General features: G+C 42.4%; 1 protein-coding gene across 1 annotated transcript in view; it reads left to right on the forward strand.

The window, feature by feature from the left end:
- Nucleotides 1–4037, forward strand: part of ARK2C (arkadia (RNF111) C-terminal like ring finger ubiquitin ligase 2C) — a 131658-nt gene extending 127621 nt beyond the window's left edge. The window contains exons 7-8 of the mRNA XM_069746841.1: nucleotides 1358–1464; nucleotides 3544–4037. Of these exons, the coding sequence (XP_069602942.1) occupies nucleotides 1358–1464; nucleotides 3544–3661 (225 nt within the window). The 3' untranslated portion in view covers nucleotides 3662–4037. The remainder of the gene's footprint in view (nucleotides 1–1357; nucleotides 1465–3543) is intronic.
- Nucleotides 4038–27096: the final 23059 nt, after the last annotated feature.

Genomic DNA, 27096 nt, shown 5'->3' on the forward strand with positions numbered 1-27096 from the left:
ATTGGCCGGCCGCATCGTGTTATCAGGTCTTATCGAAGTCTCGGTGAGGCGATGCTCGACACACTTTCCTCACGCCCACCTCTCGGCACCTGAAAAGATTTTTACTATCACTGAACCGATCACTGAGAGGTGGGCGTGGGGAGCAGTGAATAATTATATTGAATTTACATCTGCTTAACTGGGCAGTGTGAGGCTCTTACTTCTCCAGTGCTGACAGTAAGAAAACTGGAGAAGTGAGAGCAATAAAGGTGGCATATCCTGGAAGGGCTGCCCAAACCCTATTTCAGGATATCATTAGTGTGGTGCAAAATAAGTCACCAGACAGATTCCTTTTAATGTAATAAATACATTTAAAAAAATTACATGGGGTCCACCACATTTTTAATAACCAGCTGAGGGAAAGCAGACAGCTGGGGGCTAATATTAATAGGCTGGGAAGGGCAAGATAATCATGGGCCTTCCCAGTCTGCTGCTGGTTATAAAAAATGAGGGAACAATAAAAAAAATGATATGAGGTCCTCCCCATTTTTGATTATGAGAAAAGGCAAAGCAGTCAGTTATGAGCTGATATTATCAAGCTGAGCAGCTCCATGGTTATCTGCCCCTTCCTAGCCTAAAAATTCCAGCCCGCAGCTGCCCTAAAAATGGCACATCAGACTAGATGCACCAATTATGATGCTTAGCCTTGGCTATTCCCGATTAACCTGGTGCGGTGACAATTGGGCTAATGGGATTGTGGGGTTGATGTTAGTAATGGGTTACTAACCCAGTAGTCACAAGAAATATGCACACACAAAAACACTATTTATTAATGAAAGAAAACTATGCTGGTCCGTCGTAGTCCACATGGAGATCCCGTGACAATCCTCGAATCTGTCGTCCAGTTTATGGAGCCCCATTCAGAGACTGAAGCTCCATAGACTTGGGCAGCAGACACTGCTGGTCTCACTCTTTGCTCCGTGGGACCCGATGGCTGTGATGTGCAGTGACATCAGTAAAGTTACCACAGTTCACAGCCGCAGTTCACAGCCGCAGTTCACAGCCACCAGGTCACACAGAGGGCAGCGAGAGAGCCATGTAAATTTCACATTTTACTGTGAATTTTATCTCCGTACATTATAAAAAAAAAATGAAAATTTGCTGAAAAAATCCGCTACATTAATCGACAAGATGAAGATTTTAAAAATTTAGAACGAAAGTGAATTTTTACCTTGTGGATTAGAGTTTCCGTCAGCAAGTCCACTTTGGGAATCTGCAGCACTTCTTGATGACGTCGTCCAATTCTCATGACTTTTTTCTTATCTTTTCATTATTTTAGAGCTTTTTTATGACACATTTTTTCCTTATTGCCCCACAGAGAATGCCACACGATGGCAAAGACACAAAAGAAGACGAGGAGGAGACAGATACGGATGAAAAGTGCACAATCTGCCTGTCGATGCTTGAAGACGGAGAGGATGTGAGGTAATTAGAGTCTTTTTCAGTCTCCCCTTTATACAACAATGTGCTCAAAACAAGGCTTGTTCTTAAAGGGGGAGTCCACTGAAAAAAATTCCGTCTGATTTTTTTTTTGTATATTTTGAGAATAAGATATTTAAAAATGCTAAAAAAATATATAGTTTGTGATATGGTGCGTTACTTTCTGCGGAATTTTCTGTCCCTTGTAATCAAAATGGCTCCATTCTCATTTTAGAAAGCATAATTTATTTGCTTTTTCTACATGCTGACCGCTGATTGGTTGATTATAGGACCGAACATACACTGTCCAGCAACCATGAATGTGATTGGTCAAAGGCCATGCCTAATAAGTCTTCAAGCTCCACCCTCATTCAGAAATAAACACACCCCCTCAGGATTATTTCCTATACTTTAAGCAGGGATACTGCAGGAAGGGCAGAGTAAAACATTTCCGGGGATACCTGTTTCGCCGTGCTGAAACTTTTCGTTGTCCCATTAGCTTTGTAAGTGCACTTGCAGTCCTCAGCTCCGCTTCACTTCTCCCCAGCTCCACTTCTTAACTAACAATGGAGAGCAGAGGTGATTTAATGCATCAGAAGCTCAGTCTCCACTGTCAATTAAAAAGAGGGGTGTGGTGCCGGCAGGAAGAAGTGAAGAGGGGCCGACCGAGGACTGCAAGTGCACAGACTCGCCCGCCAGTGCTCTTGCAGACCTAACTTGCATATGAATAAAAGGCAAATTTAAGACAAATTCTGGAAGGTTGCTGTGCAGCCTAGTGTCCCTAGATTAACACTGTGCTGCTAGAGCGCTGAAACAGCAGTCAAAGCCGGCTGTCAATCAGCATGACACTAGTTGTCCCACCCGGTCAGCAGGAAGACAAACTGCTGCTGTGTTGGCAGGGAGCAGCTGAATCTCTGGCAGGAGCGGTCAATTCCCAGCACCGGGTACAACAGATACGCAGCAGTCAAAGCCGGCTGTCAGTCAGCATGACACCAGTAGTCCCACCCTGTCAGCAGGAAGACAAACTGCTGCTGTGTTGGCAGGGAGCAGCTGAATCTCTGGCAGGAGCGGTCAATTCCCAGCACCGGGTACAACAGATACGCAGCAGTCAAAGTCGGCTGTCAATCAGCATGACACCAGTTGTCCCACCCGGTCAGCAGGAAGACAAACTGCTGCTGTGCTGGCAGGCAGCAGCTGAAACTCTGGCAGGAGCGGTCAATTCCCAGCACCGGGTACAACAGATACGCAGCAGTCAAAGCCGGCTGTCAATCAGCATAACACCAGTAGTCCCACCCTGTCAGCAGGAAGACAAACTGCTGCTGTGCTGGCAGGGAGCAGCTGAATCTCTGGCAGGAGCGGTCAATTCCCAGCGCTGGGTACAACAGATACGCAGCTGCCTCTGCTCGCAACTACACACCTTTTTTCTAAAGTCCCGGATATCCTCTTTAAAGAATCATATATTAAGGCTTGTGGTCTGTTTCATCTCATACTAGGCTTAATTCGGACCCATTTTTGGACTTAAATAAATGGACAGGTTCTCAGTTATCTCATTCTGAAGCAACTGAAGAAAGATCCTGTAAAATACACTGGAAAATGTATAGGGAAACCCAATTGTAAAAAATTATGTTTAACTCAAAATACAAACATTTTAAGTATAAAAAAATGTCCCAGAAGGTGTCCATATCCTTTAACTTTCATCATAATCTAATAATCATATTTTGAGGCTTGAGGCCGATTTTCCTTTATACTAGTCTTAGTTGCACCACATTTTTTGGGCCTAAATAAATTAAAAGGTGCTCAGAAAAGGACAAATAAGAGTTACAAACTCTCACTCAACGAGCTCACTGAAAGATTCTCAGTTAACTCATTCTTCAGCAGTTAAAGAAATAGCTTGTAAAAGCCAAGCGCTGCAAATTTTTTAATGAAACCCAATTGCGAAAAAAACTCTTTGGCGTTTCCATATCTTTTAACTTTCATCATAACTAAATATTTCCTTATGCTTTACTTTATAGTAGGCCAATTATGCCATTTTTTATTGTTTAAGACTGTAGCGAAACTACTAAAAAAAATTTTGTGCCCTTCCAGGAGGTTACCCTGCATGCACCTGTTCCACCAAGTCTGCGTTGACCAGTGGTTGGCCACCAGTAAGAAGTGTCCGATCTGCAGAGTGGACATTGAAACGCAACTGGGAGAAGACAGTTGAGAAGACGAGGACTTTTTTTTCTAATTTTTCCGTCAGGATCCCATGTTCCTTATCAGGTCACGTGGCCATTGCCTGCAGCAAAACTTTGCCTTCTGAGCCATTTGTTTTAGAGGACGGCCTGCAAGCACGTTGTTCTGTAGACGAATTGCAGGCATGCAACAATTACCAGAGGATCTTAACAGCCATAATGCCCCGTTGCATTGGAAGCTGGCCTTCCTAGAGCCAAAGAGGGCGATTGCTGGAGTTGGAGACTAGCTCTTGGAGGTACTAGTGTGGTAGTCTGGCTTGCCAATCCTGCGCTCCAAAGGATTGTATATATACCTCTCCAATAAGTAGAATCAAGTAGGGGTACTTAGCTACAGTATTTATGTGGACGGCATCTGGAGCATGTTTGCTTATTTAAAAAAAAAAATGTTCTGTGTTTGATGCCCTAGTCATCTTGTGGTGGACATGTTGCTATTAGCCTAATTTTGCACCAAATATTATTTTATAATTTTTTTTAAATTTATTTATAGATTTTTTTTTGTATTTTTATTTTTTTTTATTTTTTTTTTATTTTTTTTTTGGTGCTGGGGTGAGCCATTTATGGTTGATTCGTGTGAAATTTCCCAAAACTTCCAAAATAAGAGGCTACAGAAAAAAAAAAACTGTTTACAGTCAAACGGAGGAAAGTCGTAGCCTTTAGTTTGTTCTTTTCTTTTACGTAATGTATTTATTACACTTCTTATGTTTACAAAGGATTGTATAAAGGGCAAAATAACTTCTCCCACTATTACAATGGTTTGCTCTGCTTTTGCCGGGCTTAGAAAATGTAATTCCGTATAGGCCGTTTTCTCAATTTTTAGACTACTGAGTACGTTTCGTTCATAATTCTTGAGGGTCGTTGACGAATGATGTAAATTCAGTTAAACGCTCGAGACCCTAAATTAATCCTTAACCTCATCATGCCATCGGAAAAGAAAAAAATCATTATGACAGTAATTACAGTGAGTCTTATTCTACTATAATGCTAAAATATGCCTGCGAAGATTGGCAAATTTTTTTTTTTTTTTTCCATTTTTTACAACTTTTGGACAAACTATGTCACATGCCATTGATAAGTATTAAATTACCCATACGGTAGGTCCAAAACATTTTTGGGGGAAATTCAAGCAATTTTAAAAAGTTGTATTCATGATGTGGTTACATAAAAAGTTTAGATTTTATTGTGAAAAGTCCTTATTAAATTCAGGGTTAACATTGACACCGATAACTCTTTTTGTGCCATAAGACTCCTAGGCCTTTACTCTAGCATTATTGAAACTTTTATGGGGTTACATCATACTACATTATTAATACCTTAGTAGCCCGAAAGCCTTTACCTCAATGGCTTCACCAACTGTTTACAGTCTTCATTTAAGAGCACAAATTATGGTGGCCATAGCCGTAAAGATAAACTGTCCAAAAGGTCCAAAAATTATCCATTAAATCAATTATTATCACAGAAGTAACATTTCCAAACTCAGTTTCTTTACTTAACGTCTATATAGGACAAACTTGAATTAAAATACTATGTGTCATAACCTGGCAACCGCATTTGTTAATGAAGTATGACATGCTATAGCTCAAGAGATCACGCTTCTCAGCAGGTACATGCCATGTTCAGGAGGTTGAGACTTTCAGACTTGTTCTTGCATTGAGGGGCAGTGAAGCATATGATGGACGTCAAACAAATGACCAGTCAACTCCATGGGAAACTGTCCAAAGGTCAAAATATCTGGACCCTAAGGGCCTCCCGAGTCATGGCAGGGCAAGTTTCATTAACAAATGCAATAGCCCACTACGACAGATCTATGCTAGCAATTCAGTTCAAATATTCAATCTTCCTGGAAGAAAATTTTGAAACTTCAGCAAATAGTTTTGTTTCATGAAAATCCCAAATTTCAGGTATGCATAGGTTTGGAATGTTAGTCATTATGGCTACCTATTTTCAATCTCAAGAGAGATTTGCAGGGCGGGAAGTGGGAACGCCATGGAGTGCTAAGCTAGGCCATGTAGTGGGATGGCCATGGGGGCACACCCAACCCCTTTAAGCATAAGCAGAGCAAACCATAAATCACAGACATGAAGAAGGGTTTATTACATACAAGGTCTTCATTATGGACCCCACTTGAGCCTGGAACAATCAGTGCATGGTATAAAAAACCCCATCAGAGTGTATCAGGATGGAAAAAGTATTACATTGTCGCCTAATGAACAAGCACATTTTTTCTAAAAAAAAAAAAACAAACTGAAAAAAGGAAAGCAAAAGCACCAAGTTTTTAATGGAAGTATATATGTGTGTATGAAACCCTTAACGGTAAAGCGTAATGTCGCAGATCGTATTGGTGTATAGGGTTCCATGTGTTTAATATCTCGTGAGAATACGACACTGTAGAATGATTTTTTTCGAGTCTGTAGGAATCAACTGTTGATAGTTTACAGGGTTTTGTGAGTTTCAATGCCTTATATTTAACAATCATAATTTATGACTAACTTGTAGACTTTTTTTGTGAATTCTTATTTAATTATTTTTATAGTTGTTTTGGCCTTTTTAATTATAATTTATTTATTTAGAGACGATACTAATTTTTTTTATATATGGATATCTATAAATATACATAACTCCTATTACCTCATATTTTGCATTGCTCTGGACTGGAATGCTTTGCATGTGATAGTAACTTTTAAAACAAATGAAATCTTTATCTTGTGGAAAAAAAAAAGTAATAATAATTCAGGGTGTGTGATTATGAACTGTATTACTGTGGTGCTGTAATCTTGGATACATTCCTTACGAATGCAAACCTTTGATTCTGTATGCTGTGACCTAGTGGATAACTGCAATATAGTGGACGTGTTTAGCACATATACATATTATTTGCACTCATAAATCGAACCGAGATGACCATTTCACTTTTCTCACTGTCTATTAAATAATTCTGGTACGACAAACTTGAAGCCAAACGAACCGTTGCCCCCCAAAAAAATGTGTTTCCTAATCAATAGTAATGGAGTAACTGAGTGGTAAGCACTTCTGCCGCTTGACGAAAAATCTTTGTACAAAGAAAATTCTTTTATGTTCTTAAATGGATTGTTTATCAATTAAAGGGACCTCTTATTCTGGATTCTCATCAATGAGCTGAACAAAGGAAAAAAAAAAAGGCATTTTTGTCCCTGGAGGACCCAACCCATGTAATACTCCATTTGTCCTGTGGTGTCGCTGCAGGGAAATTGAACACTTGATCTGAACACACTGATCACTAGGGATTTGAGAGATGGGATAACCTGTGATCAACTTGATTTTTATGAGCCCTTCCAGGAAAATGAGATTAAAAAAAAATAGACAACTCCTTTGAGTTCCCCTCATCTGTTAAGTCATTAAAATGTTTTAATTTGTTTGATCTGCTACTTGGAAAGTTAAGGGGTTAAGTGGTAGTTAACAGGGTCACCATTACTGTTTAAATGGATGTTGTCAACCTGCTTTCCCAGAGTCCCTAATAGTAGCAATGAGAAAATATCACTAGTTTATGTATACAATGGCCAATCAGGACTCTGGGAGAGCTGGAATCAAAATGGCAGTGATATTTTTTATTGTTTCCCAAAAATATATTAAATCTTTGAATAGAACCGTTGACAGACTGACTGGAGAAATCTGGGGATTTTTTCTTAAATTTTGATAGGAAATGATGTCTTAAAATTCATGCTTAGAATTATTGTCCATTTTTTGTGACTTTTTTTTTTTTTTACTGAAATGCAAAAATGGGGCAAAAAACATTTTTGAAATTGGATTTGATTAAAAATTGCCTTCTGTAGCCTTTGTGATGCACAGTTATGGCCTGCTGCAGAATGAGTTAACTGAGAATCCATCAGTGAGCTCAATGTGATGGTCCGAGGGGAAGCTTGTAACTCTTTTATACGTCTTTTTCTGCGCTCCTGATCACAGACCACATCAAAGTTGAATGTGCACAGAAACAAAGAGCCTGTAAAAGTCAAATGGTGCAGCATTTTTAATGTTTCTTAACCCAAATACATGTATTTGAGTTAAAAAAGAAAAAGTCAACCCCTTTACAGAAGAAATTATGGTTTTTTTTTTATTCCGATGAGTATTTAAATTTTTTTAGAACACCACAATCTCTTTATTAGGAGCATTATCGGAGTCACAACACTCCCACCAGTGATGTCATGATGACATCATCAGACTTTTTTTTTTTTTTTAAAGTGGAATTTCCCTTTAAATTGTATTTTAGAATTTCAAGGTTTGTTTACTGGAATGACTATTATGAATATTTAAAGGAAAACTATACAAAAAGTATAAAGGAGCAGAATCTAATACTAAACATGTGCAGAATATAAAAGTATCAGTCTTAAAAATCTGTTATTATTCCATAACCAATGGGAGGATCTGGCCACGTGCGCCCTCCCATGGCGGTGCCATTGTTGCATTTTCTCTCTATGGAGAATTCTCACATTTTTGTCTTTACAAGCAAAATTTCTTTGACTTGAAGCTGCTGCCACTTGAATATATGCAAATATATAAAGAGCTATTACAGTGATGCCCTGCAAACTGCATGTAGGAAGCTAAAGTAAACTGACGTCTTTTCATTAAAAAGATTCTTGCCTTCTTTTTTTTGCCAGATTTGGTTGCTCTTCACCTTTCGTAACAGAGCTTCTTCCATCTGCCCATGAACTATAGCATCCGACATTGAGGGCTGGGAATTCAAGATGATTGACAGGTGGTGGGACTTAAAAAATGATTGACGGGGGTGGGACTTAAAAATGATTGACAAGGGGTGGAACCTTAAGGCAACTTAAAAATGATTGACGGGGTGGGACTTAAAATGATTGACGGGGGTGGGACTTAAAAATGATTGACAAGGGGTGGAACTTTAAGGCAACTTAAAAATGATTGACGGGGTGGGACTTAAAATGATTGACGGGGGTGGGACTTAAAAATGATTGACAAGGGGTGGAACCTTAAGGCAACTTAAAAATGATTGACGGGGTGGGACTTAAAATGATTGACGGGGGTGGGACTTAAAAATGATTGACAAGGGGTGGAACTTTAAGGCGACTTAAAAATGATTGATAGGTGGTTGGATTTCAAGATGACTGACAGTGGGTGGGATCACAAAATGACGGGGTGAAACTTCAGATGGATTGACAGTGGGTGGAACGTTAAGATAATTAAAGGGGTGGGACTTCAAAATGATTGACAGGGTGCAACCTCACAATGATTGACAGTGGGTTGAGCTTTAACATGATCAAAGGGGTGCTACGTCAACATGATTGACAGAGGCTGGGGATACAAAATGATAGATGAGGTGGGAATACAGAATGATTGACAGGGATGCAACTTCAGAATGATTGACAGCGGGTGGTATTAAAAGGGTGGGGCTTCAAAATGTTTGGCAGGGGTGAAACATGACTAACGGGTCAGGAGTTCAAGATGATTGACAGTGGGTGGGACATCATGATGACTAACAGGGATGGGATTTCAATATGATTGAAAGGTTGTGGGACTTCAAGTTGAATGAGATGGGATAAGACTCCAAGATGATTGACAGGGGGTGGGACTCCTATTTGATTGGCTATTATGCAAAGATGTTGGCGGAAACCAGGGCAAGGAGCGAGGAATATTGGTTTTAGCTGCTTAATCCAGAAAGTTAGCTGCTTTTCAAAGATGGTAACACCATGGCTATTGCTGTTGTCATCTCTTAACTTTCCGTCCACGCAACACTGATGATAGTAGTCTATAGTACAACAGAGTTTATATTATATGGAGATACATACTCAGACATTCACCAATAAATCTTAATGACAAATTTTTGGAGGGACAATCCTGATAGGGTCTATGGAAGTCATGAAGTATTAATAGAAGCAGCAGCCTGCAGAATATTATACAGGAGTACTAAGAATTGTAGCTGTGAATCGAGTTCTGGAGTGAGATAAAACACTTACTAGAAGCAGCAGCATGGATGATATTATACAGTTATACAGCAGTACTAAGATGTGTAGCTGTGAATCCAGTTCTGGAGTGAGATAAAACACTAGAAGCAGCAGCATGGATGATATTAAACAATTATACAGCAGTACTACGATGTGTAGCTGTGAATCCAGTTCTGGAGTGAGATAAAACACTTACTAGAAGCAGCAGCATGGATGATATTATACAGTTATACAGCAGCACTAAGATGTGTAGCTGTGAATCCAGTTCTGGAGCGAGATAAAACACTTACTAGAATCAGCAGCATGGATGATTTTATACAATTATACAACAGTACTAAGATGTGTATCTGTGAATCCTGTTCTGGAGTGAGATAATACACTTACTAGTAAGCAACAAAAGCATGGACCTGTTCTGTTCTGCTCCCTCTTCTCACTTTCCATAGACTTCAATAGGCAGTTATAATCAAACACCTTAGTGATCTCAAAGTCTCTCTTGTTTAGAACAAAAACAAATTTAAGTTGATCTTCAGAGTAGTTCAGGAGGTCGGAGGGGAATGGAGAAGAAGTGGCTCATGAATAGAGATAGAAGCACATCTCCCTGGTAATATTGATTACAAAGTTTTTTAAACGTGTTGTACTATTGCATTTCCCATAGATTCTTCATACATCAATTTCTCTGCTTCCATGTTTAGGAGTCCAGTGGGTGGTACTAGTTAGTGATGGACAGCCTGGATCATGAATTAGACCCGCCCACTGGACTCCTAGGTATCGAAAGTGATTTTCAGGGATTTAAATGGATGAAATATCTATAATGACTTTTTTTTAAAAAACAAAACTAGATAAAACCTGCTTCTTCCTGTTTTTTTCCATACTGCCCACATTTAGGACTGCGAGTACAATGTGACTGGTCCCCTTTAACCTCTAGATTGCCAAAATGAATCTTCTATCTTTGAATGCTGCAACACTCTATACCTCTGCCTGATACAACTAAATATATTTATGGCCCAGTTACATTTTTCTTTACAAAAAAAAGCTCCCTCCGACAGTAATGCGGTAAAATAATATGACTAATTCATCCAGCGACCTGGCGGAAAATGTAATATTCTCACTTTGCAATGAGTAAGAGAAAAGTTAATGTAAAAATCCAATTATTGTAATCTCGGAGCGTCACACGGAGCAGGTTTTTAAGGCGCCACTTCTGTCGGCTTTGATAATGGCTTGTATTGTTGTCGCGTGGATGTGCCGCTCTCCAGACGACGGCGAGGTGAGCGGAGAACGATGCTGCCGCTCCGCACAATCTCATCTGTCTGCACTCCCAATGTTCTACAATTAAAGCTTTCTAATCGAGTCGCGCAAAACTCATCTTTGTAAATTTGTTTGTTTTGTAGCTCATTTATTTGTCTGGTGGTGGGCTGTTAGTGGGGGCAAATACCAGGACCTAGATGTAGCAGAGGCGAGGTGTTCTCTGCTGGGTTATTACAGCGGCTCCTCTCTGCTGTGGCTGCGATCACCTCGTGCTTCTTACATTCAATGTGCTGGAAATGTCGTCAATATCCGGCTCTGTATCGTAGTCAATGTCCGAGAACATTTATCTTATAGTCAAAGAGCGAACACCAGTGATGGGGAACAACAAATAAAGGGGGATGAGGGTCCGGGAGACTGAGAAAGAGGCGCAATCATAAGTAACATTGGCATATCGTCTGATTACACCGCTCAGCCTAAAACTCACATTATCTGGTGCCGGACTGCAAAGCCATTATGTATAATGTAGGGTCATATATAGCTAATTATGTGTTTATCTATCTATTATCTATTGATTATCTATTATCTATATATCTATCTATCTTCAGTATTATCTATCTATTATCTATCTATGTATTTTCTATTTATCTATCTATTATCTATCTATCTATGTATATATCTATCTATTATCTATCTATCATCTATTATTTATCTATCATCTATCTATTATTCTATGTCTATCTCCCGTCTATTATCTTTCTTTCTTTCCTTCCTATCTATTTATCCATCTTACATTCTACGTCTATCTATACAGATTTATCTTTCTATGTCTCCTGTTTATTTTTTAGTTTTCTTTCTCTCTTTATGTTATTGCATGTCTATCTTATATTTCATCTTTCTATAAACATCTGTTTCCTATCTTTCTCTCTTTCCTTTCTTCCTTTCTTTTTTGCTTATTTCTCTCTCTCTTTCCTTCTTTGCTCTTTTTTCCTTCTTTCTCTCTCGCATTCCTTTCTTCCTTCCTCTCTTTTTCCCTTATTTCTTTTTCCTTCCTTTCTTTTTTCCCTTCTTTCTCTCTCTCTTTGCTTCCTTCCTCTTTTTCCTTCTTTCTCTCTCGCATTCCTTTCTTCCTTCCTCTCTTTTTCCCTTATTTCTTTTTCCTTCCTTTCTTTTTTCCCTTCTTTCTCTCTCTCTTTGCTTCCTTCCTCTTTTTCCTTCTTTCTCTCTCGCATTCCTTTCTTCCTTCCTCTCTTTTTCCCTTATTTCTTTTTCCTTCCTTTCTTTTTTCCCTTCCTTCTCTCTCTCTTTGCTTCCTTCCTCTTTTTCCTTCTTTCTCTCTCGCATTCCTTTCTTCCTTCCTCTATTTTTCCCTTATTTCTCTCTTTCCTTCCTTTCTTTTTATCCCTTCTTTCTCTCTCTTTGCTTCCTTCCTCTTTTTCCTTCTTTCTCTCTCTCTCTTTCCTTCCTTCCTATCTTTCTCTTTTTTCCTTCTTTCTCTCTCTCCTTCCTTTCTCTTTTTTTCCTTCTTTCGCTCTGTCTTATCCTTCCTTTCTTCCTTCACATTGCCGGTTTGACAATTGAAGCAGTGATCTGATTGGTGGATACGTATCACTATGTCAGCCATGATCACTACACAGGACGTCCCCTAGCATGACATTTTCCTCCTGCTGTATGTGTACGTGTGCAGTGACTAAATCGATTTTATGATGCAAAATGTAAAAACAAAGCGAAAGAAACAAAAAAAAAGAGAAAACCTCCTTGTGGCAATTGTTTAATAACGTGGGTGAGAGAAATGGTCATTTTCGGTTTTGTAATCTCTACTGCTGTCTGATTTGCTGTGGTGGAACATTTTGTTACATATAGAATATTTTATGGTAAAAAAAAGGCAAAAATAAAACATGCTAGAAGACTATTTATTATTATCAATATGAAAGCAATAGTGCATTACGGAGACATTAGAAATTGTGTACTTGCTTCAATTCACATTTTGTGGAATTTTTTGTACTTTATTTATAACTAATAAATCAAATTGCATTGCTTACTATTTACCTCTGATTTAATATTTTCTCATTTTTTGGTGGGTATATTCTAAAAAGCAGAAAACAATTCAACTGCAGTGTAATGTTTGAAAAAAAAAAATTGTGACATTGTTTTTTAGGTTTGATTTTCACAGTGTTCATTGTGCGGTAAAAATGACTAGACAGCATGATTCTCCAGGTTGGCACTATTACAGAGATATCAAATTTATATAGGTTTTTAATTATTTTGGTTTCTACATTTCTGTCGTTAAAGCTCTCTGAGGATTTTTTTTTCTACCGGCCATTTTGATTCACTTTTCATTGCATTTTTTGGGGTGGTTTGAGGAGAGACGGAGACCAATAAATATGTATTTTGGCATCTAGAATGTTTTCTTTTTTTGCACGGTGTTTACTGAGTGAATCATAGATTGGATTTTTGTGGATGTGGCGGTATTGAATATGCTTGGTTATGCTCGTGAAGGCCTCTCCATTGACCTCACGCCACCGCTCTCGAAGACTTCCCCGATTCAGAGCAAGATGGCAGTAGAGGCTGGAATGGAGGTCTGTTGTCTTCACTCTTTCTGTAGTGGATGCCATGATTGTTGGAGATTGGTCTGGAGACCAAGTGTGCAGCGCCATGAAGAGGACTTCACAAGGGAACGTCACACCTCTCCTACACCTGGGATTTTGGTGTAGGGTGGCATATAGTACAGTTGCTGACCAGTCTAGTCTTCATTCTAGGTGCACTAACAGCTCGGAGTTACATTGATTTGTTGGTGGAATCAAAGGTGTGGATATTTCTCCAAAGTGTCCCAGAAGCATTTTTTCAACACAACATGAGGCTACATTTTGCTAACGTTACTGTGAGCATCCTGCGTGGCCTCAACATGCTACCATCGCTGAAGCTTCTCCAGGCTTGTCTCCGATCAAGGACATCTGAGAAGTCATTGGTCGGTGATTACACAGGAGCTGCCAGCAGCGGATCTTGATAATTTCTCCAAGCGCATTCATCGGCAGAGCCTTCCTCAGACAACCATTATTAACCTCACAGATGGCAGCCGAGGCTGTAAGTGCCGGGATTTCTGCACGTGGCTCATAATCCAGGCGGAATAAATTTTCTGTTTGCTAGAACTATCCTAAGAAATTCAACAAATAGTGATCAAAACATCATATGTATCCCAAAAATGGTAGCAAACCACAGCTCGTCACACGCAAAAACAACCCCTCATACAGCTGCATAAAAGGAAAAATGAAAAACAGTTTTGCAAAATGTCAACACAAACCAAATTTTTCAATAAAGTTCAACATTTTTTTTAGCCCCTGAAATAATATAAAACTATTCAGGCTTGGTATTATCGGGATTGTACTCACCTGGAGATTATTTTACCAGATCATTTTTATCGCTTAGCGAGCGCTGTAAAAAGACAACAACAAAAAAAGAGCCAGAATTTTGTGATTTTCACCTCCCTTTGAATCTTTTTCCCATTTTTCAGTACCTCATATTCTAAAATAAATGGAATCCTCCAAAACTACATTTTGGCCTTAATACATGACTAGGGAATGCAAAGTGTCTACAGCATTAATAAACGAAAACATGGCGCTGAGTGACGATGGAATATAAATGGCCATCGGAGCCTTTAATAAACATAACAATTATTTAAATAAGAATAACACCATTAATTTCTCTGAGGAGATCCTGGATGGCCCCCGACACTAGGCAGTACTGGAGCACAACACACTCCAGTTGCACCACTCCAACTGGGGGTTGATAAACCATCATTGTACTGCCTGAACCATTTTCCTGTTCCCAGTGGGAACTAACGACACATAATAATGAGGGGCAGGGACGGACTGGGAGTGACAATCAGCCCTGGCATTTGAAAGATCATAGGCCCATGTTGTTCGTCTCCCCGATGTTCCGTCTCAACTGCACCCTGAGGATGCTGATACTGTTAACACCATAGCAGACAATGCAGCCCCCCGACTGGACCAGCCCATCTGGCATTTGCCAGAATTGCCAGATGGCCAGTCCGGCCCTGATGAGGGGTCACCATACCTCCGATGGGACTCATTATTCAAGGCAATCCCTGACTTACTCACCTCCAAGACAAACTGGTGCAACCCCTTGGAACCAGGGAGTCCCGCCACACCTTAACCGCTTTCTCTACAACTTCCCTTAGGTCCAAGGACTACCGGTCCAATCCCACCTAATTCAAGTGTACCCCATCCTTTGTGAGGAAATCCGGATCTGCAACCTCCAGTTCTCTATGTCTCATGACCAGGCCCCCTTACTGATCACAAAATGGGCTACCATTTCTGAAACAGGGCCAAATACAAATCTATCTTATACCAGGTACAGCCCTGCAGTCCAAACCGTCTCGAGATACCACTGTACCACCAACCAATTCGGTGATCCTGAAAGCGCCAAAAAAAGCAAGGGAGAAAGCCGCCCCAAACAACAATTCCTCAAATTTGTTCTCACAAACCTCTACCAATCACATTGTTTAACAACTCAAAAGACCACAAAACATCTCTTACAACCCTTCAAAGCCCGTTGAACAATAAATGCCATTGAAACATCATTAATACCAAATATTCAAAACCACAAAGACATGACTGCCATCTTTTTCAATACAGCAGAACGAGACACCTGCCATGAAAAACAATCCCCAATAAAGTGCAGCAACAGTGGAAGCAAATCGCCACTCTTACCATCACTACCCAACCTTTTCACATTCTTTCCAAGCCGCCTCTTAACTCATTCTTGTGGCTTCTCCTACCAATTAAAACATTAACGCCCAAGCTATCCGAATGCCAGGCTCCATAGATGATCCACGCAGGGGGTGGAATACTGCTCAGCGCCCGGAGCCAGTGAACAAACTCAGTCCCACTGAAAACTAGAAATGGAATCGGGTATACAATTTTTTACACTTGGCACATGCTTAGACCATGACAAAGTATTCAATTTCAGACATTAGATGTCTGGTAAGACTGACAACCTGGGGGGGGAGGAGATGTAGACAGACTGTTAATCACCTGTACTACCACTAAATTATTGCAGCAAACCTTATTCCTTGCCAACTGATCAATTGTATGCAGAAGGATCAAACATACTATAAGATCAGCACGACTCAGGTACAAGAAATTGTCCAGGTAATGCGGCACTGACTGTTGGCCTCACATCTGTCTAATTACCCATTCCACAAACGTACTAAAGGTCTCAAAATATGCACATGAAAATTAACAACCCACTGACAAACAGCCGTCCACATAAAATTCATCGTTCCACATACTTGCCAAAAGGTGAAAGCAATCTGGATGTACCGGTAACAGGCAAAAGATGGCTTCAATGTCCGTCTTGGTCATAAGTGCCCCCCGCCAAAATTTTTGAAACCATTCAACTGCCTTATTAAATTAAGCATATGACACAGAACATACATCGTCGCTGATCCCATCATTAAATAATAAACTCGCCAGGTGCGATAGAATCATAGAATGTTAGAGTTGAAAGGGACCTCCTGACTCATCATGTCCGCCCCCTGCTCAATGCAGGATTCACTAAACCATCTCAGACAGATGTCTGTCCAGCCTCTGTTTGAAGACTTCCATTGAAAGGGAGCTCACCACCTCTCGTGGCAGCCTGCTCCACTCATTGATCACGCTCACTTTTCAAAATGTTTTTTCCAATATCTAATCTGTATTTTCTCCCTTTCAGTTTCATTCCATTGTTTCTCGTGTTTCAATGTGCAAATGAGAATAAGGCAAGGGTCACACTTGCGAGTGTTATGAGAGAAACTCGCGCGAGTCTCTCACATCAATACTCCGCCACTCGGGACCGGAGTGTGCGGCTGCATGTATTTCTAGGCAACCGCACGCTCCGGTCCCAAGTGCCACGACAGTGTCGGGTATTGATGCGAGAGACTCGCATGAGTTTCTCGCATCACACTCGCAAGTGTGACCCTGGCCTAAGGATGATTCCTCCACACTGTGACATCCTTCCAAATATTTGTGGACAGTTATTAATTCTCCTCTCAGACTTCTTTTTTTGCAAGCTAAACATTCCCAGATTCTTTAATCGTTTCTCGTAGGACGTACTTTGCAGTCTCCTCACCATCCTGGTAGCTCTTCTCTGAACTTTTTCCAGTTTTTCGTTGTCTTTTTTAAAATGTGGTGCCCAAAACTGGGCACAGTATTTTAGATGGGGCCTGACCAAGGAGTAGAAGAGGGTAATAATTACTTCATGTGATCTAGACTCTATGCTTCTCTTAGTACATCCTAGGACTGTTTGCCTCTTTTTGCTGCTGCATCACACTGTTGACTCATGTCAGCCAGTGATCTATTAGTACAGCCAAGTCTTTTTTTCACATATGCTGTTGCTTAGTTCTATTCCTCCCATTGTGTAGAGGTAATTTTCATTTTACTTGCCCAGATGTAGAATCTTGCATTTCTCCCTGTTAAATACCATTCTATTAGCCGCTGCCTATTGTTTAAGCTTATCTAGATCCTTCTGAATCCTTTCTCTGTCTTCTCTACTGTTAAGGTACCTTCACACTGAACAACATTACAACGATAACGATAGCGATCCGTGACGTTGCAGCGTCCTGGATAGCGATCTCATTGTGTTTGACACGCAGCAGTGATCTGGATCCTGCTGTGACATCGCTGGTCGGAGCTAGAAAGCCAGAACTTTATTTCGGCGCTGGATCACCCGCTGACATCGTTGAATCGGCGTGTGTGACGCCGATCCAGCGATGTCTTCACTGGTAACCAGGGTAAACATCGGGTTACTAAGCGCAGGGCCGCGCTTAGTAACCCGATATTTACCCTGGTTACCATTGTAAATGTAAAAAAAAACCAACACATACTCACATTCCGGTGCCTGTCACGTCCCCGGCGTCCGCTTCCCTGCACTCCTCTTGCATCCTGTGTCAGCGCCGGCCAGCCGTAAAGCAGAGCACAGCGATGACATCACCGCTCTGCTTTACGCCCGGCGCTTACACAGGATGCAGGAGGAGTGCAGGGAAGCGGACGCCGGGGAGGAGACAGGCACCGGAATGTGAGTATGTGTTTTTTTTTTTTTACATTTACAATGGTAGCCAGGGTAAACATCGGGTTACTAAGCGCGGCCCTGCACTTAGTACCCCGATGTTTACCCTGGTTACCCGGGGACTTCGGCATCGTTGGTCGCTGGAGAGCTGTCTGTGTGACAGCTCTCCAGCGACCACACAAGGACTTTCCAACGATCACGGCCAGGTCGTATCGCTGGTCGTGATCGTTGGAAAGTTGCTGAGTGTGACGGTACCTTAAGTTATCCCTCCTAGCTTTACATCATCTGCCCATTTGATCAGTTTACCTTCAGTTTCATTATACAGATGATTGTGGTACCCCACTTGATACATTCTTCCAATTGGATTTGCAGCCATTTATATTACCACTCTTTGCGTACGATTACTGAGCCAGTTTTGTAACCCACCTAACTGTAGCCGTGTCAATCCCACACTTGATAATTTTTTCAATAGTGATAGTATGAGATACTTTATCAAATGCTTTGATGAAGTCGAGATATACTATATCTACTGCATTTCCCTGATCCACCAAGTCAGTGATTACATCATAGAAGGAAATTAGATTAGTCTGGCATGACTTGTTTGCTACAAACCCATGCTGGCTCTGGTTAATTACTGTATTCTTATCCAAGAATAAATTGTTCAAATATCTTTCCTGTTATAAAAGTAAGGTTCACTGGCCTGTAAATTCCTGTCTCCATCTTCTTTCCTTTTTTGAAGATAGGGACAACATTTACTCTTCTCCAATCTTCTGGGACTTCTCCAGAATTTTTCAAAGGTTCTGGCTAGTGGTTCTGGAACTTCCTCTACTAACTCTTTTAATACCCTAGGATGTAATTAATCTTGATCAGGAAATTTAAATTCATTTAAATTAGCTAAGTGTTCCCTCACCATCTCTCTGTTTATGGATAGAGTGGATTCTTTTATTCCTTCGACAGTACCATGAACAACAATTGATGTTACAATTGCTTTCTTAGAGAACACAGATGCAAATTAGGAATTTAAAAGTTCAGCCTTCTCAACATAATTTTCGACCACTTCACACTTTTCATCCTGTAAAAATCCTATAGCATCTTTGACTTTTCTTTTGCTTTTGACATACCCCCAATATCCTTTTTTACTGCTTTTGGTCTCCTTAAAAATAAATGATGTAATAAACAAAAATAAATGATGATAAATGATGTATCAAGCAAAACTTGTTGGGTTCCTTTTTTGAAACTAACCCCGAAGAGACCCAGAGGTGAGGCCATGGCGGTTCCTTAAAAGGACCTGGCATGCTCTCCAGGGCCACCTCCTTGTTCAGTTTGTCCACCACCGATGGAGGTGTGGAGTCATGCAGACTTAAGATTCTTTGGGCGAAATGGCACTGGCTGTCACTAAACTGCCAGCAACATCCTGGCCTCCGGTTGGCCAAAGATGTCGACCCTGCTGGTGAACCTCCAGCCCCTGAATGAAAAGGCTATAGAGCAGAACGGGCCATGACCATAAGGTGCATCCATAATGCTATATCCTTATGGTCTCACCTTAAACCCGGTCTCATAGCCTTTCTCTGCCTAAATTGCTTGTCGTAGCGAAGCCAAGCATTGTCAACAAAAGCCCTTTAGGTTTCACCAATAGAATCCATACAGCAGAACAACGCTGAACAGTTCTGAGGGGCATTTTTCTCTATTGCACTTGCTAAAATGGCAAATGCCTGCAGCCAATTTGAAAAGATACTGGGTATTAATCTATACCACCTTTTTTCCTCTTCCTCTTTCTTCCTCTTATTTGGCTTCACTTTGTCTAGGTTAAATTTCGCTAAGGGAAATTAGGAAAACATTTCCACATACTTTTCCTTCAAAATTTTTTCCCTGGTCTCTTGCTTTAGATGGGCTCTTAGAGGGTCATAGAAACAAATATATACCTCTCCTCGGGCTGTATCTCCTAACCTAATACCAATGTCTGCAGGCCTCGTGGTTAAAGCCATCCCGGAGATAGCCGGTCCCGACCCTGCCGTACGAGTAACTGATGCACCCGAAGCTTGTGCACTAGGAATTAATGCCTGGGAGGTGCATGCTTCCCCATACCCCATACCCACAATAACTGGTCTCACTACTGGAGGAAATTGCGACATTGTACTCCTAAAATTTACCAAAAATTGCCCAACAAACACCCCAAAACCCTGAACACTAACCAAACCACCCACGTCAACTAAGGCTAGCAAACGCTCCTCTACACTACATGCATTAGAGAAATTAAGGGACGAGACAGATGAGGTCAAACATATAGGAGGGTTCTCATCAGGCTGACTCTGGGCAAAACCTTTAACAGCCATCACACAGGAATGCAGCCATTGTTCTCCATCACTGCCCCCGTCGCTGCCTTCCTGGTTGTCATCTGCCCTCTCAGATGTTAAAGGGTTAATCCACTGTTGAATGGGGCATGCGAGCTGTGAACTCACTGCCCCTACGCCGGCGTGGCAATGGTTGGTGTCTTCCTATGGTGCCTACCTGCCACCCTAGGAGTAATCCGTGAAGCAGTGGCCATTGTCCTTGGAGAAGACCTCTGAACTCCAGCATCTCTTCTAGTGCCAATTCCAGATTCCCTGGCCCGCCAATGTGGCCTGTTCCCTGACACTTCCTGGTGCTGGGCCACATAATTTCCCAGCGCTGGAAGACTGGCTGTGGCTGGTCCTGAGGAAGTCCCACCCCACTCACACGCACTCTCCCCTGTCTGGATTCCGTGCGCCGGCTTCTCGATCTAGAAGTGCTTACCCTGTCTGGGTTGGATACTGCTGGGGGTGGTTACGGGCTCCTCGCCCTCCTGGATCGCCGTGGAACTTCAGGGCTTAGACGTTCTGGTGGGCAACGGCACCTGGCAGAAGGGCGCAATGGAGTTTGAAGCTCTCCCATATCCACTGCTTCCTTCAATGATGTCATCATGTCTGGATCCATGGTGTCGGTGCTGGAGCACACCCCCAGATACTCTTCTTCTTATAAGGTACTCAAATACTCCACCCCCCATACCCTGATTACCAATACTGACTCACATCCCCCATTCCTTGTGACCTTACCTCTGCTTCACCCCTTCTAAATGACCTTATGGTGCCAAACCACTAGTTAACCCTTACCTAGCGTCCTACTTACAAACCCAGCAGCACAAACCCAGCAGCACGGTGGCGCAGTGGTTAGCACTACAGCCTTGCAGCGCTGGAGTCCTGGGTTCTAATCCCACCCAGGACAACATCTGCAAAGAGTTTGTATGTTCTCTCCGTGTTTGCGTGGGTTTCCTCCGGGCACTCCGGTTTCCTCCCACATTCCAAAGACATACTGATAGGAATTCTAGATTGTGAGCCCAATCGGGGACAGTGATGATAATGTGTGCAAACTGTAAAGCGCTGCGGAATATGTTAGCGCTATATAAAAAATAAAGATTATTAAATAAAGATTATTATTAAAAATAAAGATTATTATTATTAAACCCCTGTCATGTCCAGGCCTACACCATCTGCGCCTGCTCCAGCCCTGTCTATACGGATGTGCAGGCAAAAAAATGTAAAAATTGAACCTATAAAACAAGTAATTTCATGGAACCCTCTGTGAGATATATGGATTTAGAGGTTTGTATGAAATGGCAACAAGAAATGGTGTAAATCGATTCTTAGGACCCGGTCCAGCAGCCAGGTCAGTGATCTGTAGCCATTGGATAGGATTGGGCTCGTCGTTTGATTACCTGGACTGGCGTGATGTCATCACTTTGGCATAAGACACACATGTAATATTGCACAAGGCCGGCTAATCCACTTAAGAGCCCAGGATGCTGCAAGTAGGAAACAGCTCTCAGGGGTCCCCACTGATGGACGTCAATTACCAACATGGCTGCTGGACTTGGTCCTGCAAATTGAGCACCATCTCTAGTGGCTACTACTAATTGGTACCAACAAGGTTGCCCAATGGCCTCCACCAACCTTGTAAATTATACTCATGGACAATCACAGTTAATTATTTCATCCACACTAAGCAGAAACCTGATCTGAAGCCACAGGAGGTCTCTAAGGGTATCTTCAAACTGAGGGTGCTTTTAGGAGTTTTTGGAGCAGAAACTGAGCAGCAGCTTTACAAATCTTAAAGGGAACCTGTCACCTGAATTTGGCGGGACTGGTTTTGGGTCATATGGGCAGAGTTTTCGGGTTTTTGATTCACCCTTTCCTTACCCGCTGGCTGCATGATGGCTGCAATATTGGATTGAAGTTCATTCTCTGTCCTCCATAGTACACGCCTGCGCAAAGCAATCTTGCCTTGTGCAGGCGTGTACTATGGAGGACTGAGAATGAACTTCAATCCAATATTGCAGCCAGCATGCAGCCAGCGGGTAAGGAAAGGGTGAATCAAACACCTGAAAACTCCGCCCATATGACCCAAAACCAGTCCCGCCAAATTCAGGTGACAGGTTCCCTTTAAGGAACTCAAAACTCCACAAAGACTTTGAGTTCCAACTCAGTTTCCACTCTAAAAACTCAGCAAAAAAAACCTCAGTGTGCATACAACGTCTTATTTCTGACCGTGGAGCCACTTCAGGACAAAGCCAATGGTCTTTGTTTGAAGCGGCCTCGCTTTTTGCAGTGACTCTACCGCCACCTTTTTTTCCCTTTACTTTCCACTATAAAGAGTGGGTGACTTCCATATGGAGCCACCCAGAGAATGAACATTACTTCTTTTAACAGTTTCATGACTTCCAAACTTTGAAGCTGCTAAAAGAAGTAACAAATGACTGAGCATGTGTCATTTTACATTGCTGTGCATTATGTTCCTGTTTTTGCGGCGGTTTCGCTTCGCTTTTTCAGGCGGATTCCAATGCGGAATCTGCCTGAAAAAGATGTGATGTGCAACATAACCTTATTGTAAAATGGGTCACATTGCTGAGCACGTATCTGACAGTGCAATCACTGTTTCCACATATAGATACATCTGATGTAATCAGCAAAAGATCAGGTAATGCATAATTAGCCGAGTAATCAGGAACAACATTTCGCCTCGCTTAATATCACATTAATTAGATGCATCATTACGACATCTCCTGCTGCCTAATGCATAAATCTATTTCTTTCCTCCTCTGATGTGTCAGTCTCATAAACATTCCTCTATTCCCGCTGATACATAACAGAGAGGAATTCTCCGGAGTGGTAATTGTAAACCTTTCCTGCAGGATTCTCTGTCATTTAGAATCCTCCTCACTTTAAAGGGGGACTCCATCTAATTAGCTTGATAAAGCTGGTTCCCTGCTGGAGCAAAACTATGGGGCCCTCCGGCATGAGGTCTATGCTTTTTCAGGAGCTTCTCAGCACTGCAAGAGCTGCCAGCTTTACCTTTTTTTTTGCACATATTAGATGTTATAAGACAAGTCAATGTTGAGTCTTTGCCATCAACTTTTCAACTACTTATATTTAAACATCAAATTTTTTTGGTTCCTGATAAAGAGCACCAAATCCCTGCTGTTAAATGATAAAATTCTGTGCACCTGCAGACACCACTAGAGGGCGCTAAATGGATTACTCCACGCTATCTCCATCAACAAGAAATAAAAAATAAATACGAAATTTTGGACCAGATTCACCCATTGCTTTTTTTTTTTTAAGTCACTTTTCCTTTTTTTTGTGTGTGCTGTTGTATTCATTGTAATTTTTTGCTCCAAATTCTTCAAAATGGCACACGTGGTTCATGGAATTTGGCAAATAGTCAAAAAAATGCTTTTTATTTTTATTTATTATTTTTATCTTTAGTCTTGTTTTACAACTTTTAAAGGGCAAAAAAAAATCGCATGTACTGGTAAAATGTCGCAAAGTTTGCAAAAAATTCTAGACGTACAAAAAAGAATTTCAAGGGGAGGATTGAAGAACATTTGTGCAAAAATGTTGTGATGAATTGACAAATCAGCCCCAAATATCAGGAAACCACAAATACTGCTCACAGTGCCAAACAAGCACCAAAAGCTATACAAAAGAAAGTGCAAACTTAATAATGATCGACCGAAGTTTAGTCCAAAGTTCAATTTAGGTATCAGAACTCTACCTGAACGTGAACCAAAACCCAGACTCCATAGAAGTCAATGGGGCCCAAACTTTGGTTCTGTAAAATGGTTGTAGTAAGGGCTAAGGGGCTGCCAAAGGAAGTAGAGAGCGCTCTCTCCCTCTCCATCTTTTTCTCTCTCCATCTCTCACTCCTCTCTCTCTCCCTCTCTCTCTCTCCCTGCCTCTCTCCCTGCGTCTCTCTCCCTGCGTCTCTCTCCCTCCGTCTCTCTCCCTCCGTCTCTCTCTTCCTCCCTCTCTATCTCTCTCTCTTCACCCAGAACCCCAAACACTAAAATGGATTCCTGGCGAAGTCCATTTTCGGAGTTCAGCACCCGACACTAAATCTCTGCTACGAGGTTCGCTCGTTCCTAATGGTGGTCTCCCTCATTGAACTGTAACACATCTGGTCCTGGCAAACCTGCAACAACGGTTACATGCTGCCTGCATGGGTGCAATACCCTCACAACGCAAGTCCACACACCCAGCCAGGAACCCCACTTTCCTGTAAAGTGCTGGGGTGCAGGAGATGAGCATCTCGGCCACTGCTACCACCCCACTCCACATTACAGATGGGGAGCTGCTGACTCCACTGGGGAAGAGCTGGACTCTATGACTACCTGGGGAGAAGTTGTAGAGTGCCTCCTATGGCAGGGAATTGTAACTACAGCTCTAAGTGTTTCCTAATAAATTGTGGAGGCCATGCTGTGCCTACTATGGGACGGGAGGAAAGCGCCATGTTCTGATCACTATGGGAAGGGAGAAGGAGGCCATGCTGTTCCTACTATGCGACGGGAGGAAAGGGCCATGCTCTGATCACTATGGGAAGGGAGAAGGAGGCCATGCTGTGCCTACTATAGGACGGGAGGAAAGGGCCATGCTCTGATCATTATGGGAAGGGAGAAGGAGGCCATGCTGTGCCTACTATAGGACGGGAGGAAAGGGCCATGCTCTGATCACTATGGGAAGGGAGAAGGAGGCCATGCTGTGCCTACTATAGGACGGGAGGAAAGGGCCATGTTCTGATCACTATGGGAAGGGAGAAGGAGGCCATGCTGTGCCTACTATAGGACGGGGGGAAAGGGCCATGCTCTGATCACTATGGGAAGGGAGAAGGAGGCCATGCTGTTCCTACTATGCGACGGGAGGAAAGGGCCATGCTCTGATCACTATGGGAAGGGAGAAGGAGGCCATGCTGTGCCTACTATAGGACGGGAGGAAAGGGCCATGCTCTGATCATTATGGGAAGGGAGAAGGAGGCCATGCTGTGCCTACTATAGGACGGGAGGAAAGGGCCATGCTCTGATCACTATGGGAAGGGAGAAGGAGGCCATGCTGTGCCTACTATAGGACGGGAGGAAAGGGCCATGTTCTGATCACTATGGGAAGGGAGAAGGAGGCCATGCTGTTCCTACTATGCGACGGGAGGAAAGGGCCATGCTCTGATCACTATGGGAAGGGAGAAGGAGGCCATGCTGTGTCTACTATGGGACGGGAGGAAAGGGCCATGCTCTGATCACTATGGGAAGGGAGAAGGAGGCCATGCTGTGCCTACTATGGGACGGGAGGAAAGCGCCATGTTCTGATCACTATGGGAAGGGAGAAGGAGGCCATGCTGTTCCTACTATGGGACGGGAGGAAAGGGCCATGCTCTGATCACTATGGGAAGGGAGAAGGAGGCCATGCTGTGCCTACTATAGGACGGGGGGAAAGGGCCATGCTCTGATCATTATGGGAAGGGAGAAGGAGGCCATGCTGTTCCTACTATGGGACGGGAGGAAAGGGCCATGCTCTGATCACTATGGTAAGGGAGAAGGAGGCCATGCTGTGCCTACTATAGGACGGGAGGAAAGGGCCATGCTCTGATCATTATGGTAAGGGAGAAGGAGGCCATGCTGTGCCTACTATAGGACGGGAGGAAAGGGCCATGTTCTGATCACTATGGGAAGGGAGAAGGAGGCCATGCTGTGTCTACTATGGGACGGGAGGAAAGGGCCATGCTCTGATCACTATGGGAAGGGAGAAGGAGGCCATGCTGTGCCTACTATGGGACGGGAGGAAAGGGCCATGCTCTGATCACTACGGGAAGGGAGAAGGAGGCCATGCTGTGTCTACTGTGGGACGGGAGGAAAGGGCCATGCTCTGATCACTATGGGAAGGGAGAAGGAGGCCATGCTGTGTCTACTATGGGACGGGAGGAAAGGGCCATGCTCTGATCACTATGGGAAGGGAGAAAAAGGCCATGCTGTGCCTACTATAGGACGGGAGGAAAGGGCCATGCTCTGATCACTACGGGAAGGGAGAAGGAGGCCATGCTGTGTCTACTGTGGGACGGGAGGAAAGGGCCATGCTCTGATCACTATGGGAAGGGAGAAGGAGGCCTTGCTGTGATTACTATTGGAAGGGAGAAGGAGGTCATGCTGTGATTACTATGGGAAAGGAATATAAGGTCATGCGCATAATGGAAAAAGAGAAAGCCAGTCAGCTCTACTGGGAAAAGAAGGTGTCCCTGCTTTTTGTAGTGGAGGAATTGGTAAGACTCTGCTTTGACTATTGGAGGAAAGAAGATCCAAAACTAATTACTAGAGAGGAACAGTTGGATTTTGTTGCCCTGTTCCAACGTCCAGTCCTCCATAGTACAACCCCTTGCAAAAATTATGGAATCACCGGCCTTGGAGGATGTTCATTCAGTTGTTTAATTTTGTAGAAAAAAGCAGATCACAGACATGGCACAAAACTAAAGTCATTTCAAATGGCAACTTTCTGGTTTTAATAAACACTAAAAGAAATCAAGAACAAAACATGCTGTAGTCAGTAATGGTTACTTTTTTAGAACAAGCAGAGGGAAAAAATTATGGACTCACTCAATGAGGCTAGTTTGACACTAACATTCCCCTGATGTGCGGCGGGCTTCGGACTTCCTCCGTGAAGCCCCGCCCTTGGCCGCACCTCCCCGCATGCGACCTGCGTACCTATATTTAACATTAGGTACACAGGTCGTGCGGCTGTATGCGGATGGTGCCGCATGCGTCGCTTTGACGATGCGACGACCAGCGGAGACGCAGCCATTTTACTTTTTTTTTTTTGCATCGTCAAAAC

The sequence above is a fragment of the Ranitomeya imitator genome, chromosome 1 (genome assembly GCF_032444005.1).
Source record: "Ranitomeya imitator isolate aRanImi1 chromosome 1, aRanImi1.pri, whole genome shotgun sequence".
Classification (NCBI taxonomy): Eukaryota; Metazoa; Chordata; class Amphibia; order Anura; family Dendrobatidae; genus Ranitomeya; species Ranitomeya imitator.